The 16,779-nt window shown below is 56.0% G+C and overlaps 3 protein-coding genes and 1 long non-coding RNA gene across 5 annotated transcripts in view; 1 reads left to right on the top strand and 3 right to left on the bottom strand.

The window, feature by feature from the left end:
• The first annotated feature begins 1,099 nt into the window (after nucleotides 1–1,099).
• On the top strand, nucleotides 1,100–2,520 carry LOC111737968. Its single transcript, XR_002779633.1, has 3 exons — nucleotides 1,100–1,193; nucleotides 1,277–1,448; nucleotides 2,137–2,520. It is a non-coding gene; the product is annotated as an uncharacterized LOC111737968 (long non-coding RNA).
• Nucleotides 1,438–4,058, bottom strand: LOC105290187. Its single transcript, XM_011357200.2, has 2 exons — nucleotides 3,211–4,058; nucleotides 1,438–1,690 (listed from the first exon to the last, which is right to left on the bottom strand). The coding sequence occupies exons 1-2, from the start codon at nucleotides 3,629–3,631 to the stop codon at nucleotides 1,581–1,583; spliced, it is 531 nt and encodes a 176-aa protein (XP_011355502.1). The 5' UTR covers nucleotides 3,632–4,058; the 3' UTR covers nucleotides 1,438–1,580.
• A 124-nt stretch (nucleotides 4,059–4,182) lies between these two features.
• On the bottom strand, nucleotides 4,183–6,805 carry ATP6V1F (ATPase H+ transporting V1 subunit F). Its single transcript, XM_011357199.2, has 2 exons — nucleotides 6,583–6,805; nucleotides 4,183–4,638 (listed from the first exon to the last, which is right to left on the bottom strand). Exons 1-2 carry the CDS (start codon nucleotides 6,738–6,740, stop codon nucleotides 4,437–4,439), a joined length of 360 nt encoding a protein of 119 aa, XP_011355501.1. The 5' UTR covers nucleotides 6,741–6,805; the 3' UTR covers nucleotides 4,183–4,436.
• A 2,930-nt stretch (nucleotides 6,806–9,735) lies between these two features.
• FLNC (filamin C) overlaps nucleotides 9,736–16,779 on the bottom strand; it is a 27,338-nt gene continuing 20,294 nt past the window's right edge. For both annotated transcript variants that reach the window (XM_011357197.2, XM_011357198.2), the window contains 14 exons: nucleotides 16,512–16,685; nucleotides 15,720–15,881; nucleotides 15,401–15,604; nucleotides 14,775–14,927; nucleotides 14,578–14,700; nucleotides 14,211–14,453; nucleotides 13,751–14,020; nucleotides 13,516–13,653; nucleotides 13,114–13,229; nucleotides 12,284–12,416; nucleotides 12,010–12,186; nucleotides 11,587–11,805; nucleotides 10,729–10,938; nucleotides 9,736–10,608 (listed from right to left, as the gene is read on the bottom strand). In XM_011357197.2, coding sequence (XP_011355499.1) covers nucleotides 10,421–10,608; nucleotides 10,729–10,938; nucleotides 11,587–11,805; nucleotides 12,010–12,186; nucleotides 12,284–12,416; nucleotides 13,114–13,229; nucleotides 13,516–13,653; nucleotides 13,751–14,020; nucleotides 14,211–14,453; nucleotides 14,578–14,700; nucleotides 14,775–14,927; nucleotides 15,401–15,604; nucleotides 15,720–15,881; nucleotides 16,512–16,685 — 2,510 coding nt within the window. In that variant the 3' untranslated portion in view covers nucleotides 9,736–10,420. The remainder of the gene's footprint in view (nucleotides 10,609–10,728; nucleotides 10,939–11,586; nucleotides 11,806–12,009; nucleotides 12,187–12,283; nucleotides 12,417–13,113; nucleotides 13,230–13,515; nucleotides 13,654–13,750; nucleotides 14,021–14,210; nucleotides 14,454–14,577; nucleotides 14,701–14,774; nucleotides 14,928–15,400; nucleotides 15,605–15,719; nucleotides 15,882–16,511; nucleotides 16,686–16,779) is intronic.

The raw sequence follows: 16,779 nt of genomic DNA, 5'->3' as shown, positions 1-16,779 counted from the left end.
GATCCTTCAGTTTTCCGGAGGCGGAAGCCAAGACTCACAAGCCAGGGAAGTGGCTCAGGGAGAGACGCCTACACAGCCCCAAGAAGAAGGAGACTCCCTGGGAATTCTGGGCGACTTCTGCAGGTCCCGAGGAGAACAGATGCCGCAGCCTAGGGAAAGGGAGAGGCCAGGCCCCGGGGAAAAGAGCACCAGGCTGATGCAGGACAAGGCTGATGGCCAGAGACAAGAGTCGGCACTGGCGGTGGGAGAGCAGGGGGCCGGCCTGGAGGGAGCACCGGCTCTCATTCCGTCCGCGAGGCCTCCAGCCCCGCCGCCGCTCCCAGTCCCAGGAGCTGTGATGCTAGCGGCTCTGATCACCGGGGACTCTGAGCAGCAAGAGCGCCCTACAGCTCTCCCGGGGCACCCAGGGATGGTGCGCAATCAGCACCGGCTGCGGGACCCGGGGGGAGACCCGGGCCCCGCGGTCCAGCAGGTGCTCGAGGCAAGGGGGCCACGGGCAGGCGACTCTGCGAGGCTCCTGGACGCCCATGGGGAGAGAAAGGGAGCGGCTGAGGCCCCCAAGGCCTCGAAAGGTGCGTGGCTCAGGCCCCCCGGCAGGGAGGCTTCCGTGGGCGTGAGTGCAGCACAGCAGGAGACGACTTTGCAGCGGTTGCTGGAGCTGCACAGCGCGGCGAGGCGCCGGCGGCGGCAGGACTGCGAACAGCAGCGGCTCCGGGTGCGTCCCCCGCACAGGGCGGGCCAGCTGGCAGACGGGGCAACGAGAGCTGCTAGCCGACAGCTGACAGCTGTCTCCCTTAGGTCCTGGAACGTCTTAGCATCGTCAGGAACCGCCACTGCCGGGTGCACCCCCTGGGGCCCCCACCCAGCCCGGCTCAGCTCTCATCACAGGCAAGACCTCCGGGAGAGGTTAGTAGGGGCCTTGGGCCAAGCTGGGTGCGTCCTGGTTCCCTTTCAAGTGTGTGCACCGCGCACTTGTGCAGACACAGATCGAGAGCTGGGAGGGGGCTGAGCGGGGCGAGTATGTCCTGGTGCTGCCCCCTGCTGGCTACGTCGAGCTGTGGGGCTGGGAGGTGAGCGCGCTCAGTGCCCCGCACTGCCCAGGAGGACGCTGCGGGGCAGCGGCGCGCCCTGCGGGAGCAGCTGAAACAGATGCACCAGGAGAGGACAGGGTGGCTGCGGGCCCTCGGGGCCAGGTGAGGGGGCGAGGGGAGGCTTGTGGGGGTGGTGGCGGCCCCCCTTCTCTGGCATCTGGGATGACAGGCCACTCTCTCCCCAGGAATACCAAGAACTTCCAGCAGCTACTGTGGTCCCCTGGCACTGAGAAACCTGCGCCTGGAGAGTAGCCTTCAACCTTCCCAGCTCTCTTCTAACCATTGCTGAATTTTCAAAAGGATGATTAAAGAGATGGGGGTTAAGGAAGAAGCAAGAGGCCAATCTACAGATCAGAGGTAGTTTCAGAAAAGCCCAGAACGCAGCCCAGGGCCTGGGAGAGCCAAACACACAGACACATGCAAGAGCTTCTTCCCACTAGGTGGCGCGTGATTCTTCTTCCCTCCTCTAAGCCGCCTCCTGGCCCAAGGTCAGAGAGCCAGGTCCCTGGGGTCAAGCAGTGCGAAGGCCCCGTTCTTGCGGAAGAACGATTCAATGCGGCACATCTTGCAGGAGACCAGTTCTTGCTTCACTGGGGGACCTGGGAAAAGATGTCAGAGGCCAGTAATGGGTTCCTGAGAAAGGAACTCACAGAGCACGTCAGGCCCTGCCTGCCCAGCCCTAGGAATTTGCCTGTGTTGTATCCACTTTCTAAGTGTGAAGAAATAAAGTGTGAAGAAATAAAAAGTTCTTATAAAGAGTGAGGACTATGGGAAGACAGGGAGTGGGCTGGGTGCCCAGATCAGCAGTGATGGCAAAATGACAGCCAGCCTCAGGATCCTCCAGCCCTGCTCGTCACAGGGACAAAGCTAGACTTCTTTGTAACAGCTAGGTAGGGCTTTTTTTCTACCTCTTGCTCTCCATCTGGGCCATCTTTCATTGGAATTGCTCTTTTTACTGTCCCTTTAGAGCCCTGAAGAAAGTGGGGGACTTTTTAGGCAAACTTTCAATTGTGTGTATCTCCAACCATACACCTGTTCTGTGCAGGCTCCAGCCGCTGGAGAAGACGCATGGCCGAGTAGTTCACTTGAAATTCATGACCACAAAGAGCAATAGGACACTCGGCATCACCCAGCCATCCTGCACCACTCCCTGGCATGATCCTTCTCCCATACCTTAACTCTTCCTCTCAAACTACACCACTGTCTCTACTCCTCTCCCTTCCAGCCGACATTGACTCGGCTTCACAGAAAAAGCAGACTCAGTCCAGATGGACAGCTTTCCCATCAACACCATCTCCCTACCCCTCTGTGCCCCCTGGTTCTCCTCCCATCAGACCCCAGAATCTAGAGCTCCCTGGCTAAGGGACCCCAATCTCATGGCTTTAAAGAGTACCTGTTTTCTGATAACCCCCAATTTGCATCTTCAGCTCTGACCCAGAGGGCAACTGCCTCACTGACCACTCCAGTTCAGGGCCGGCGCTGACCTGTCTTCACACAGCCTCCAGCCCTGCTCCTCTCCCCGTCTGCTCTGTCACAGCTGCTTCAGCCAAACACCTGGGTGTCCCCAGTGCATCCTCTTTTCCCTTTCTCACATTCAACCCATCAGGAAGTTCCATTGATTGATTCTTCCTCCAAAACATATCCTGAACCTATTTCAGCTCTACTGCTAATCACCCTGGCCCAAGCCATCATCATCTCTTGCCAGAAAGTAGCTGCCTAACTCATCTATCAGTCTATGTTGTCTCACGAAAAAGCCATTACCTACAGAACAGTCAGGGTGATTTTTTTTAAGTGTCACTCATCTGCTTAAAACCCTCCACTGGCTTCCCCTCGTATTTAGAATAAATCTCCAACTCCTGCTCGTCATTTAACTCTCGGCCTTTAGGTCCCCAGAGGTCTTTCCTGGCAATCCTGTCTAAAGCAGCATATGCACCCTGCCCCTACTCCATCACTCTCTAGTCTCATCTGGAACTTGTCTCTCTCAGACATTTCCTTGCTCTTATGGACACCCCAGAAAGGAGCGTCTATGCCTCTTTCATGACTCCTGCCCAGAGCACTATCTGGCTCATGGCAGGTGCCCATTTGTGAGGTGAATTGTTTCTGGGAGGTTGGGGCTCACCCAGCTGCCAGCCATATGTGAAGTTGGTGGTGACGGGGAAGAGGTAGCGCATCTCTGGCATGTCCAGTTTTCGGGTGTTCAGGTAGTGGTAGCGCCCCTGGAGGTCGTGGGAGATGCCTTCGTACAGCAAGGCCCGCGTGGCAGGTGGTACTGGGTACATTTCTGACTGAATAGGAGCTCCCGGGGCAGGGCTAGGGGCCCTGGAAGGAACTGCTTTGGGTGCGGGTGGGGGTGAGAGTGGGGTTTTGGGGTACAGGGTGGGCAGTTTGAGGGGGAGGCGGGCTGCAGCCTTGGCCTTCTGCTTGGCCTTCACCATCGACCCATACTTGCGGTGCCATTCACAGCGCAACATCTTCTGCCTCAGAAACTCCTCCTTCCAGAAGTTCTGTTGCACTGTGTCCATGTTGAGTTGCCGCGACATGGTGGCAAGGGAAAGAGTGGTACCAGGGTGGCTGCGGCTGAGAGGTGAGCAGAGCAGGTCCTTCTGACAGCAGATGGCTGCCCAGGGACAGTCACCAGGCAACCAAGCCTCACCTCACACAGGGCCAGGGTTCTACTTGCCATGCCCTCAGCACACCTCACATGCCTTGCTTCCTGAGGCAGCCTGAGGCCAGAGCCCATTGGCTAAGAGCCTTGGTCTCCACAACCCTTGCAGGACCCAGGCCCAGTCTAGTATCACAGCTTCCAGGTTTCCTGTGTTTTCTGCTTCCATCTTTTGGGCTCAGGTTCCCTCCCAGCCCATATAGACTGAAGTTGGGGAGCCAGGGGTCTGGGTACAATCCTCCCATTCCTCCTTGCCAGAGCTGGTCATCTTTGATTCAGACCAGTCCTTGAGTTATGGCCTCCTGGCACAATCTTCCTTGTCCAAATCCTCTGTGCCTGGGTGTTTGGCAGAACCTTTTCCAGCCCGGCCCATCTAATCCCCCGCACCAGCCTCATCCCACACCTGTCTTTTTTAGCACCAAGGCTTAGTTTGGAGAGAAGAATATTACTTTAATTTAACATCAACAATGACATTGTAACAGCACGGGAAAGAGGTAGAGGAGAGAGAAGACACTCAGGCTTCCTGTTCCCTAACCAGCCTTGATTTTAATGGCAGAGCTCCAGCAACCTGGAAGCACCTCACCTAGCCTCTAGGAGTGGGAAAGGGCAGGGAATTGGAAATCAGAGGCTCAGAACTTAGAGAGGGGCTGATGGCAAGCCTGGGGAGAGGCAGCGGGGATCCTCTAGCGCAGGTCTTCGGCCGTGAACATGCCCTTGGCCCTGCGCAGGATGGAGTCCTTGGCAGCATCGTATGGGTGCTCCTTGGACGGGATCTCCAGAACGGCTGGAATGGAGCGCTGGTGGGCATCAAGCGCGTGCCGTACCATCTCTGCAATGTACTGGTTGATGAGGATGATACCGATGTCATCCCGGTTTAGAAACTGCCTGTGGGGAGAGATGAGAAGGGAGTCCCAGGCCCACTGGTAGGCTGGGCTACAGAAGGGAATGTGCTTGACCTAGAGAGCACAGAGGACGAGGGTAAAGGTTGCTACACGAAACTCTCCATTCTCTCCAGAACCAATTTCATTCAGAAGCTAAGGGCCATGGTGGTCAGTTTGCTACTTCCCCTTCTTGGAAGGCTCTCAAGTGGACTGGTAATGAAGATTAGGGTGCATGCCATTTTATTCCGTATGTTGCCTTTGTGTAAGAAAAGGAAAGGATAATATATGTCTGTCCCTTTGCATTTGCATTAAAAAAACTGGAAAGATAAGGAAGAAGGTAAGTGGTTATTCATAGGCGTGGAGGAGGGAGGTAATGAGGTAGAATAAGGTTGGTGGCAGTGAGACTTCTCAACTGTGTTCACCTTTTAAGTATTAATTTGCAAACCACATGAACTCATTAACTTTTCAAAGGAAAATAAATTAACTTAAAAAAAAAAAACCATGGGCTGACTAAACACCTCAAGGTCTATGCTGATGAGGGCGGGGATGGATCATACGAAGTTTAGCATGAGCTAAGAACACAACACAGGAAGTGGAAAATCATAATGAAGGAATCACACTTTCCACACAGAGAGAACTTGGTACTGGGATCTTCCTTTCTTGTGATTCTCCCACCCATTCATTCATTTACTTATTCATTAAAAACTGTTTTGTATTATAAAGTTGTACATCTGAAATTTCTATAGTTATTAACCAATGTTACCCCGATAAAATAATTTTTTAAAAACTACTGAGCACTTACTGTGTCAGATAATAGGGAAGGTTAGACTTGATTTCCCTTGGCATGTGAGAAACATGGCAAGTTCTTGGGGTGAAATTTGTCCGCCCATGACAACTTTGGGTCACTTTACCAGACTGCTTGCAGATCAGCAGAGATCAGCTTAGAAGTCAGCCTACCAGCCTCCCAGGTCAGGGCCTATTATACCCCAGGCAGCAGGAACTAGTCTCAGCCTGCAGCTCAGGGCTGGGCTGTTTAGGGGAAAACAGGTGAATGCTTTTTGTTCCTGAGACTTGGCAAAAGGGGCCCTAGAGAAGGGGTGAGGGAAAGAATAGGGGGCTGATGTCCTCAAGTCTAATCACCAGGACAATGCCTGAATTAAGAGACAAGCCTGCAGAAGGGAGGACACAGTCCTGATCTTCTACCCACTGTGCTTAGGACAAAGAGAAATTCCAAGACAGACTGGGGAGGGCGGTGCGCCTTGCAGTGCGCCTACAAGGTAGAGTGTGGCCCTAGCTTAAGAGGCAGAAAGGTTTGGGACTGGGTTCAACTCCCTGCTCTGTCTCTTCCGAATCGTGTGACTTTGGGACGTGCTTTAACCTCTCTGAGCTTTAGTTTTCTCATCCATAGTGAGAGTAATAACCCTTACCTTACAGGACGATTGTGCAGTGCGCCTCTAAGGGAGACGAAAATACAAGAAAGCCCGAGTTCAGGGCTCCCTAGGTGTGTTCACTGTGTGCGTTTCCTTTAGGGGTCAACTCGCTAGAGCCGAGTGCTTTGCAATGCGAGTAGCCTGCTCTATGGGTGAACTGGGAGAACTCCTGCAGAGGAACTGAGACTGGCCGCCTCTGAGGCCCGGGCGCTCTGGACACCCAGCTATGAAGTGGCAGGTTCCACCAAGGGGCGGCGCGCCAGTCATGAGCTCTGTTCCCCTTCTTTCCTGATACGCAGTCATGTGAGGAGGGAGCCCTGATCCCACCGAACCCCCAGAGGGAACTTGGGGCGTGGAGGCCTCTCCTCCGGAAGGGCGGGCGCACTGACTTCCCTGACTTTGGAGGCAGGAACCCAACGCTTCAGCCAGGGTCTGCCAGCCCCGCGCCGCCCCCGCCTTCTCCCAGCGCTCCCACCAGGCAGCAGAGGGGCCTGTTCAGGCCTCGCGGGCTACCGTACCGGAAAGTGTCTTCGATCTCATTGATGGTAGTATCCTTCTCCACCACCAGGAAATTAGGGTGGCGGTTCTTGTTAAGCTCCCCTATACCGCCCAGCAGGAAGCCGGTCACCGTGTCTTCGTCTCCGATCACCGCAATCAGCTTCCCCCTCCCTGCCATCCTCGCAGACCGGCAGGTTCGGCGGTGACCACCTCGTCACCGAAGCCCCGCCTCCGCAGAGCTCCGCCTTTTCGGCCGCGCCCCCACGCTTTAGGCATGCGCAGTTCCGCCACTCCGCCCCCGGAACATGCGCATTAACAGCAAAACCGCCTCAATCGGAATGCGCCTGCGCCATAAAGAGAGGCCTGAATCCCGGGACTACGATTTCCAGAAGTCTGCGCGGCATCGCGGATTCGCACAGGCACTTTAGATTGTTCCTTCAACAAACGTTTAGAGCCTACTATCGTTAGACCCCGAGATCCCGAAGGAGAAGATAGTGTCTGTTCTCGAGGGCAACGTCTGGGTCTGTGTCATGTATGTATGTATGTAACTATGGCACATAGTTAATCATTACAGAGTCGTTCAATTGGTAAAAGGATGAGCAAATTAATGATGCTACTGTCTAGTGAGGTAGAGTCCAGTGAACAGGCAATTATAAAGCAGTGTGTTGATTGCTAAAATGTGAGAAGTACGTGGAAGCATACATCGGGGTAACTAACCCACGAGAGAGGGGGCGCTCAAGATTGCCAGCAGGATGAAGGGGTACCAATGAGGACCAGAGGGTATTCCAGGAAAGAGGAGCAGCCCGTGCAAAGGCTTAGTGGCAAGAGAGCATAAGTGCCTTCAAGAAAGTTAAAGAATCTGGAAGGTATCCTGAGGACAGTTATCCTGAAGCCACTGAAGGATTTCAATGAGAGAATGATACCGCCAGATTTATGTTTTAAAGATAACATTGTGCAGACGCAAGACTGAAGGAGCAACCATTGTAAGAGATGATAGTGGCCAGAACTCAGGCAGTGATCATGGGGAATGTGGAGAAGCAGATGGAGTCAAGAGATAGAGACAGAATGGGAACATTTGGATTGGATATGTTTGGAGAGTGAGGTAGAGAGAGCCAGGGAACCCGCAGGCTTCTGGCCTGGGCAGCGAGGTGGCTAGGAATAACATTCTGAGGGAGTGAACTCTATGAGGTGAACATGTTGAAGAGGAAAGGTCCACTCTTTCCTCCTCCCTTTTAACAAACACATTCTGACGTCTGGCATCTGATTTGGAAGTTCAGAGTACTTGAGACATCCAGATGGTCTGCTCTACTGGTTATTTGCATGATAGGCTTGGGATTTGGGCACATCTGGTTTGAATCTCGGCCCTGCTATATAGAAGTATGATTTTGGACTCGTCACCACCATTCTCAGGGCCTTGGTTTTGTCACAGAACAGTATGCCCGCCTCATAGGCTGTTAGAATTAAGTGAGTTTGAGCCCAAGTGCTCAGCAACCGGGGCCATACTGTGGCCAGGGAAGAGCAGCAGGGCTGGATATCCATACATGCATGAACACACAGGTGGGTGGCAGCAACTCATGCAGGAAAACCTCACACCTGGGGGTGAGGAAGAGGGAGGGCAGAGAGGAGGGCTGTGTGGAAGTATCTGGCTGAGTGCCTGGCATGGAACTGGCCTTTAATGGCTGTGAGTCTTTGGGTACTTAAAGGAAAAAACAGATCCTGCCTCAGTAGATCTGTCAGATAAAGGAGCTGAGACTGCCACATTCATCATATACCTCATTCAGCCAGCATTTATCAGATGTGGCCACAAAGAGGTGAGGATGCAAGATTGTCTTCAAGGAGCTCCCTCAGGACTGAGGGGAGAGTGAAAAATATCAGAGGGAGCGGGGCAGACATACAGAAAGAAAATACAGAAAAAAGTCTTGAGAGGGCAGGATTCAGAGTGAGAGAGGGAGGGAAAGGGAAAGAAGAAAAAGAGCAAGGAGGCTGATAGGCTACTGAGTGAAGATGTGAGGACGGGGAATGAAGCTGACCCGCCATGTGCTGCAGTGTCCCAGGTCAATTGAGTGAAATGCTTCTGTGCCCTACTCTGGCTACTCAGTTGCTCATTCATTTATTTATTCATCACACCTCCCAGGGCCAGAGAGCTCTGGGGGAGGTTGCCTGTGGATACATAGTCACAGATCAGGGTAGTAAATGCAGCTAGAGATGTGCCCCAGGGAGTATGAGAGCTGAGGGCTGATCTGGGAGGGGTCTAGGAAAGTTACCTGTTGGACAGGAAGAGGAGGAGGGTGGAGAGGCAAGAGTGTTCCCCAGCAGAGGCCCAAACTGCAGCATGGGTGCCTGGTAACTACAGGCTGTGAAGAGGGATTGGCACTGGAGGATGCAGTGGGGAATGAGCATACTGCCCAACTTGGGGGTTTCTGGAATGAACAGGTGGGGAGGCCGGACCTGGACCTAGAAGCCTTGAATGTCTTGTTAGGAAAAGCAGACTTTGGCCTGGAGCAGGAGGGAGCCACAGAAGGGCCCTGGATCAAAGGGCATAATCCCTTTAATGTGACCCGCTCTGGCTGCAGCTAGGAGGGTAAGTTGGAGGGAGCTGGCCCAGGCCAGGGAGGTTGATGGGTCAGGGAGGCTAGTGGATAGGCTGATGGGCTGGGAAGACTAAGGCTGGTTCAGGAGGGAAGCCCTGATTTAACACAGGACCTGGCTAGAGTGAAGGTTCCTGTGTTTGCATATGGTTCTGCCTGCCTGCTGGGTAAGGAGCATTCCTGTTTGAGTCAGCGCTCACTTTTAAGGTCCTAATTTGGAGAATATCCTTGAGATCAGGCTGAATAGAAACTGGCCACCCAATGGCCCTAGGGTAGACATCTAAACCACAGTGTCTACCTCCACCTCCCATCCACCAGCTCTCCAGGAATCAGAGTACCAATCCCATATCCCTGAGCCAGCACCCCCGCCCCCAGTTCTTCCTGCCAACATCCCAGACCTCACCAAATAGATGGCCCAGAGGTAGAGCCTTCTGCCCCAGGCCCTTCCCTTCACTCTGGGTCAGTCCCCCAGGGGACAGCTGGCTGGCCTCTTCCTCCCTGGGGCCTGATTTAGTGTGGGGGGCGCAGGGTGGGGGCCAGTAGGTGGCCAACCATTGAGAACATGCACACAAGGAACAGCCAAGCCTCTGCGACAGGCCGCACTTTATTTGGAGTTTTCCACCTAAGCGGCTCCCAGCTGAGCCGCATGACATGTGCAAAAGTCCCCCCAGAAAGCTGGGCCTCGCAGTGTGTAAAAAAGGCCCCCCATGGGGCATAGCTGTGCAACCATAAAAAAAAGAAAGAGAGAAATCATCCCCCAGGAAGCCTGGCTGGGATATGATCGCCCTGGGCCGGGCCACATGCCAGCGCTGCTGCTGCTTCTGGGTCCTTTTTCTCCTCCGACTGTGCTTCTTTTCCAAGTTCTTAACACTGGGTTGTGGCCACCAGGGGGCCAGATGCAGTCCTCAGCATAAGGAGGCCTGGCCAGCAGTACAGTTTGAGGGTGCCCTCTCACACACGCAGACACCCCCAAACGTGTGTTCCCCCACTGGCCTCAGCCCCAACCAGAAAATTCAGGGCTTCCCTGACCCTCTGAATCCCCAGTCTGCCCTCATGTCACATTTGAGGGGAGGGACACTGCCCTGAGACAGACAAAGCCTGGGGGCGTGACAGGCTGGAGAGGCAGTGCCATTTATTTTAAACCCCAAGGCAGGTGTTTGTAGTGTCTGATTGTGCGTGTGTGCATCTGGGTGTGGCCCATTCGTGTATGTCGGTGAGTGTGTGTTTGGCCAGAGGTCGGGGCTGAGGCTGGGGGAGGCACTTCTGGGATTCAGGGCACGTTGACTTTGAAGGGGCTTCCGGGGACACTTTCATCACCCCACTTGACAATGAGGATGTAGTCGCCTTTCTCCTTGACGGTGTAGGTGACGTTGTATACCCGGTTGCCCATGTGCTTCACGTATACCTCCTCACATGGGGTCTTGGGCCCATGCACACCCACCATCATCATGTTGGTGCCTGGAGAGAGAGGCAGCGAGGGTGGGCTCACACCAGGGGTCCTCGCCCACACAGGCCCCGCCCCGCCATTCCTGCCTCCTCGCCCACCCCAGGAGACCGCCCATCTCCCCCTCAGCATGCCTGCTTTGCTGCAGTCCACGGTGAAGGAGTTCTTCTGGCCCACAAAGGCCTGGGACAGCCCGGGGCCGCGTGTCACCACCTTGCTGGCATCTGAGGAGAACTTGGGGATAGAGCTGTAGCTGGAGCCCCGGCTAGAGGACGACTTGGTCACTGTCTCCACCAGAACTGTGGATGTTTCGTGAAGGCTGTGGCCTCCAGACAGCCGGGGACCTGAGGGGCAGAGTCAGGTAGCCGTGAGCCAGGTCAGAGTCCTGCCCCTCTGTAGGCAGTGGGTCCTTGGCACACGGAGTCGAAGGCTACACTTCCTCCCTCAGCTGTGGCACCCCAGGAGCAATGCCCCACTCTGAGAGAGCCTGGGTTATGGGCCCTGTGGCAGGTGTACCCTGAGGTCTGGGGCTCTGGCGGCTCCGTCTCTCACTCTTCTGGGCTTCGTCTGGGAACTCAAGTCACAGGGTAAGAGTCTTGCTTTAAAAAGGAATATGTATCCAACTAATCCTTCCCAAAGCTTCCAAGAGGAAAGCTTGCTAAATATTTACTGAGCTCTGTCTTTTTGGAAGCCAGAAACGTGGGAAGCCAGGAAGGCAGAAAGTTAAGCTAAAGCTTGGGGAGCTGCCATAGGGAAAAGAATAAACAAGTGATTAACAATAAAGAGGAAAGATTAGAAAAATGATTCTGTGTGAATCCACATGTGGAATATGGGGGGTGGTGTGCTATGTAAAGCTAAGTGCACTTCCTGATAACTTGACTGTGATGTTTGGGGCAGTCCATGATCCAGATGTGAATGGCTACTGGAGCCATCCATGGTGCGCTGGGCTGCAGGTTGGGCTAGAGGGACCTCCCCCTACCCAGGGCACTCACCTGTGACTTTGGCCTTGAAGGGGCTGCCCACGATGTGTTGGGGACCACCATACTTGATGGCAATGAGGTAGTTGCCAGGGGCCATGGGAGTGTAAGTGACCACGTGGCCCTCAGGACACTCCCGACAGTCTAGCTGCACCTTGGAGGGGCCATCAATGGTGACAGACAAAGCCCCTGAGCCTGCATTCAGGGTGTTGACGATGAACTCCGATGATACACCTGGGGGCCAGAGGTAGTAAGGTTGTAGGTAGGAAGGGCTTGGGGCCCAGAAATGGATGGGCCATGCCCCAGGCTCCCCGGGGGCAGGCCTCTTTGAGGACTCAGGGCTCATTAGCACTGCTCCTGCCTCTGGTGCAGGGCAGTATGGGACTAGAGGCTGAGCACCCCAATATCCACCCCTCCTTCCCAGCCCTTGGCACTCACCTGTAGTGCCTCCCTCGAGCCCAGGACCATAGGCTGACACTAAGCCTGGATCCCCAGCCTGGCTCTGCTCCCCAACACGGATCTTGAAGGGACTGCCAGGGATGTGGGCACCATTGAACTTGACATCAATGGAGTGGACGCCATTCTCATGGGGGATGAAACGGATGGTGTGCTTGTCTGTGGGGCAAAGGATTGGTAGGTGAGGCTTTATCTTCCCCTCCCCTTCCCAAGAAGTCTTAGACTGACAGGGGTGGCAGGGGCAGGGCCAGCTCACCACTGTCCAACTCAGAGACATAGCACTCCTCCACTGCCCCCGAGGGCGTGTGTACCCTGGCATCGATCACACCCCGCGCACCATTCAGCTGCACTGCAAAGGACGCTGGCTGGTTCACCTTGAGCCCCGTCTCCTGTGGAGACCACAGAGGATGCTCAGACTCCTGGGAGGGTCTGGAGAGCTCCTCTCTGCAGCCCAACCTTGCCCTCACTGTACCCAAGCCTAGGAGGCTCCCACCTCCCATCCTCAGCCTGGCTCCTGCTGCTGGCCCAGCTTAGGCAGGCTCTCAACAAGGCTGTGGTGGGAGACAGGGGCTGGGTCTGTGGCCTTGGCACCCACCTGCTAGGAGCGGGGGCCACCTGGCTGTGCTGGGCACAGTGGAGGATGATGTGCTCTGCTCTGGCTGAGGGGTAAGACCCAGACACTGTAAGGTGGGCCTGATGTCCGAGAAGCCAGTACTAAGATAGTGCTGTTTGGACACAGATGAGGAAACACTGGAGTGTGGCCTGGACTAACCCGGGGGCCCTCTCTAGAGGAGGTGGGCCGATGGGAAGACTCCAGGGAGGTGAAGATGAGCCTGGGGCTAGAACATGGAGCCCAGTTCTAGTGGGGTAATGAGAGGAATAAGGGCCTCTGAGGCTGATAAGGCTACCCCGAGGTACAGCTGGAGAAGGGCATGGAGCCCCCATTGCACAGACACTGGGAGAGAGGGGAACGTCTGTCCGGCCAGTCCAAGGTCACTGCTAAAGCCCTTGGCCACATGGGCCTGTCATCCTCAACTGCTGCCCATCTTTCAAGGAGGTAGAAGGGCCCCAACCCCAGACACACACCTGGAGGCTGGTGACAGTAAGGCGGCGAGCGTCATCCGACAGGGAGGCTACAGGCACCACAAAAGGGCTGTCTGGGATGTGCTCATCATTGAACTTGATGGAGACTTCATAGTCACCTGGGGAGAGAAGGCCAGTCAGCCCAGGCCCCAGAATCTGGGGTGGCAGGGGAGGAACCACCCCACCCCAGCCTCGTCTCAGGACAGGCTCCCTGGGTTTCCAGTTCAGCTGCGGAAACACACACACAATCTTAGGAATGTGGGGTGGAGGGAGATGGGCAGGGAGCAGGGCTGCAAGAGAAGAAGCAGTTCTGTAGCTCCAGCCACCTCCTGCCTGGTCGGTGAGTAGAAACCCAGTCTGGTAGGTCAGACAGGCCCAGCCCCCATCCCCATCGTGGACACCCACCTGGTTCCTGGACAACATAGGAGACCCCGCAGGAGCCATCTTTGCGGTCCTCAAATGCAATCTCTGCCTTGCTGGGACCCTCCACGGCAATAGACAGTCCCCCGGCGCCTGCTTCTCGGGTCCAGATGCTGAACTCGGCTGGAAACGGAACGGGGGCAGGGGTGTCTCTTTAGCACTGACACTCATCCTGCTGGCTGCCCTGCCTCCATCCCCCTCCTGGCCAACTGCCCCTCACCTGGCACACCAGCCACACCTCGCTCCAGCCCAGTGCCTCCTGCCCGCACCTTATGGGCTCCGCCTTCACCCAGCGGCCCCACAGTGAACTGAAAGGGGCTGCCGGGCACATGCTGGCCACGGTACTTGACAGTTACTGTATGGGGCCCCATCTCCTGGGGCACAAAGCGCACGCTGTATGCGCTGTCCTCCCCCTCGACGATCTCTGCAGCTTCTGTCTTGCCTGATGGGCTGGTCACCTGTGCGGTCATGTCCTGAGAGCTGGCCTCACCTGCAGGTGGTGGGAATTGTCAGGGCAACCCTAGGGCTGCGCTTGGCCTTGGACCTGCCCATGGCCCCAGTAAAACCCACTCCTCCACTGCACAGACCGGCCCTGGCTGGCTGACCAGACCCTCCTCATCCTGTCCCAAGGGACAGAAGGCCCAGCCTCCCACTGAGGACCCAGGCCCAGCCCTGCTCACCCTCCTGCTGCCGGGTGATGCTGCCAAAGGAGCCCAGCCTCTCTCGGCCCAGGAAGTCCCCAAAGACGGTGGGGAAAGGGTCTCCGCCAACCTGGGTGGACTCCTCCACCCGCACCTCACGCTTGGTCTCCCCGCCCCGCGTCTTGCTGATCTCCGTGCGCTCTGTGCGCGTGTACGTGTGGCTGCTGCGTGTGAAGGTGCGTGTCAGGCGCTCCTGGGCAGACACCATCTGGAACCAGTTCCCTGGGGACACAGCCAGGGAGAGGGGAGGGAGAGATAAGCAAGCAAGACAGAAACCTCTTAGGGCAGGCTCTGGGCCCACGAGACCGTCCTGCCCTGCCCTGCCCAGGCTCTCCCCGGCTCACACCTGGGATCTTGAGGTTGAGGTCACAAGTGCTGCCGATGGTGGCGATGGAGGGCGCCTGCCTGCGCCGGGTGATGCTCTCCTTCATTCGGCCCTCACCAGTAACCTTCACAGTGAAGGGGCTTCCTGTAGGGAGAGGAAAGGTGGGTCAGGTGGCTCAGACCACCCGCCTTCGACCCAGCTGCAGCCCAGACCCTTACCTGGCACGTGCTTGTCGGCAAACTTGATGTTGATGATGTAGGTGCCAGGTTCGGTGGGGCAGTAGGTGACTTTGCACGTCCCGTCCTCCATGTCCTCACAGTTGATGTCCACCTTGCTAGGGCCTTCAATACTTAGCCCCAGGCCCCCATAACCTGGTGAAAAACAAAAGACATGTCTCCCTGAGTCCCTGCTGTCCACTGCCCCTCTGCTGTCCACTGCCCCTCTGCTTTCCCCTCCCCAAACCATAGGCTCCATCTGGAATGGGCACCCAAGGTATGCAGTAAACCACTAAGGAAAGATGCTCAGTGGGAAGGAGGGGCGAGTCAGGCACTGACCCAGAGGGCAAGGTATAGGTGGTCTGGAAAATTCCTTAAGGTAGGCCTCTTGGCTCCCAGTAAGCGTGGGAGAGACAAACTCAGGACAGCTGAGCCTTCTCTTAAATGTCAGAGAGCTGACATGGAGACATTCGCTTTCTCCTTTAAAGGGCTCCAGAATGTGAATCCCAACAGAGACAGGGCCGGAAGTTCAGGGAGGAGGGTGTAACGAAGGGGGATCCGGGCAGGAAAGAAGGACAAGTCCTCATTAGAGGCACCGGTTGAAAGGAGGGGTCTCTGGGGAGAAGCACCTGCGTTACGAGTGTCCACGATGAACTCTGCCACCTGGAAGGTGTGTCCCTCGGAGAGGCCCTTGCCCCAGACCCGCACCTTGCTAGCATCTCCAATCTCAGACGGCCCCACCAGGATCTTGAAAGGGCTGTTGGTGACGTGCTTGCCACTCTTACGCACACTCACCACGTGCTCCCCAACCTCCTTGGGGGTGAAGGAGATGCCTGTGGAGAGGTGGCGGGGGGAGTCAGGCATGGAGCCCTGGGCCTGGCGGAGCATCCCAGCCAGCCCGTTGGGCCTTCCTCCTCCCCAGGCCCTGCCCCGTGGCCCCACACCCACCAATGTGCCGGTTGGGCAGGCGCTTCAGCAGGCAGGGCTCCTCGTTGCCCGAGGGGGCTCGGATGCTGGCAGTCAGCTGGCTCAGGTCACTCTCAGTGATCTTCAGTGACACATCCGTGGAGGTGCCCACATTTAGCTGTGATGTCCTCATGGAGTCATCACCTAGTGGGGGAGTTGGGGTGTCAGGCAATCGTGACTCCAGGCAGGTCCTGCCCTCATGGGACACCTCCTAGCAGGTCCCACTGACTCAACAGAGACTGGGAACCGCTCACAGGCACGGAGAGGCCCAAGGCCAGAGAGAGTGCAGTCTTCCTTCCCAGGTTAGCTGTCAAAGACTACGGACGGGCCCAGCACCCCAACTGCCCTGGGGATGCCTTGGCCTTGAATGCATTAAATCCCTAATTTGTGTACTTTAATCCTGAGACGCATGGTTTTATGGAAACAAAACACTACACTGGGCGAGACAACACATCCTTTACTCCGCGGCTCTGATCAAGCTGCTTAGCCTCTCTGCGCCTACTGGTTTCCTCACCCATCAGAATGGATTATCGATACTCTCACCTCACAAGAGCTACCTCAAGGACTAAATGAGATGATGGGTTTCAAAGCAGGGGGTGGATGGCTGTCCCTCACCTGTAGAGAATAGAGTGTCCTTTACATTTGTCCAAAAGTGACTTCTTCCACCTCAAGCAGCCCTACTCTAAGGCCCCGGTGACCTGAACATTCTGCGCTTGCATGTCCGTTATGCACTGGGGTGTGTGTCATAGGCTGTATGTGCTCACGTGCCCCCACCTGTGATCTTGGCTGTGAAGGGGCTCCCTGGGATGTGTTTGTCGTCAAAGCGCACAATGATGCTGTAGTCTCCGGGTGCCGTGGGAAGGTAGGACACTGTGCAGGTGCCATCCTTGTTGTCCTTGCAGGTGATCTCCGCTTTGGATGGGCCCTCCACAGCCAGGGACAGACCCCCTGTAGGTGGAGGTGGGCCTGAGATCAAAGGTCCTGCCCTCACCCCTGCACCGGGCTGGCCCCCCACACCTGGCTGGCCCCCCACACCAGCCCC

The sequence above is a fragment of the Pteropus vampyrus genome, unplaced genomic scaffold (assembly GCF_000151845.1).
Source record: "Pteropus vampyrus isolate Shadow unplaced genomic scaffold, Pvam_2.0 Scaffold33, whole genome shotgun sequence".
Classification (NCBI taxonomy): Eukaryota; Metazoa; Chordata; class Mammalia; order Chiroptera; family Pteropodidae; genus Pteropus; species Pteropus vampyrus.
Note: the sequence above shows the minus strand (reverse complement) of the source record. Positions and strands in the feature narration are given on the sequence as shown.

What these genes read in the sequence shown, in the direction of transcription:
- ATP6V1F (XM_011357199.2), bottom strand. Translation starts at nt 6,740, where the DNA reads ATGGCAGGGAGGGGGAAGCTGATTGCGGTGATCGGAGACGAAGACACG. An exon ending in GAGATCGAAGACACTTTCCG is followed by an intron (nt 4,639 to 6,582) that starts GTACGGTAGCCC and finishes CTCTCCCCACAG; the next exon opens with GCAGTTTCTAAACCGGGATG.
- LOC105290187 (XM_011357200.2), bottom strand. Translation starts at nt 3,631, where the DNA reads ATGTCGCGGCAACTCAACATGGACACAGTGCAACAGAACTTCTGGAAG. An exon ending in CACATATGGCTGGCAGCTGG is followed by an intron (nt 1,691 to 3,210) that starts GTGAGCCCCAAC and finishes ATCTTTTCCCAG; the next exon opens with GTCCCCCAGTGAAGCAAGAA.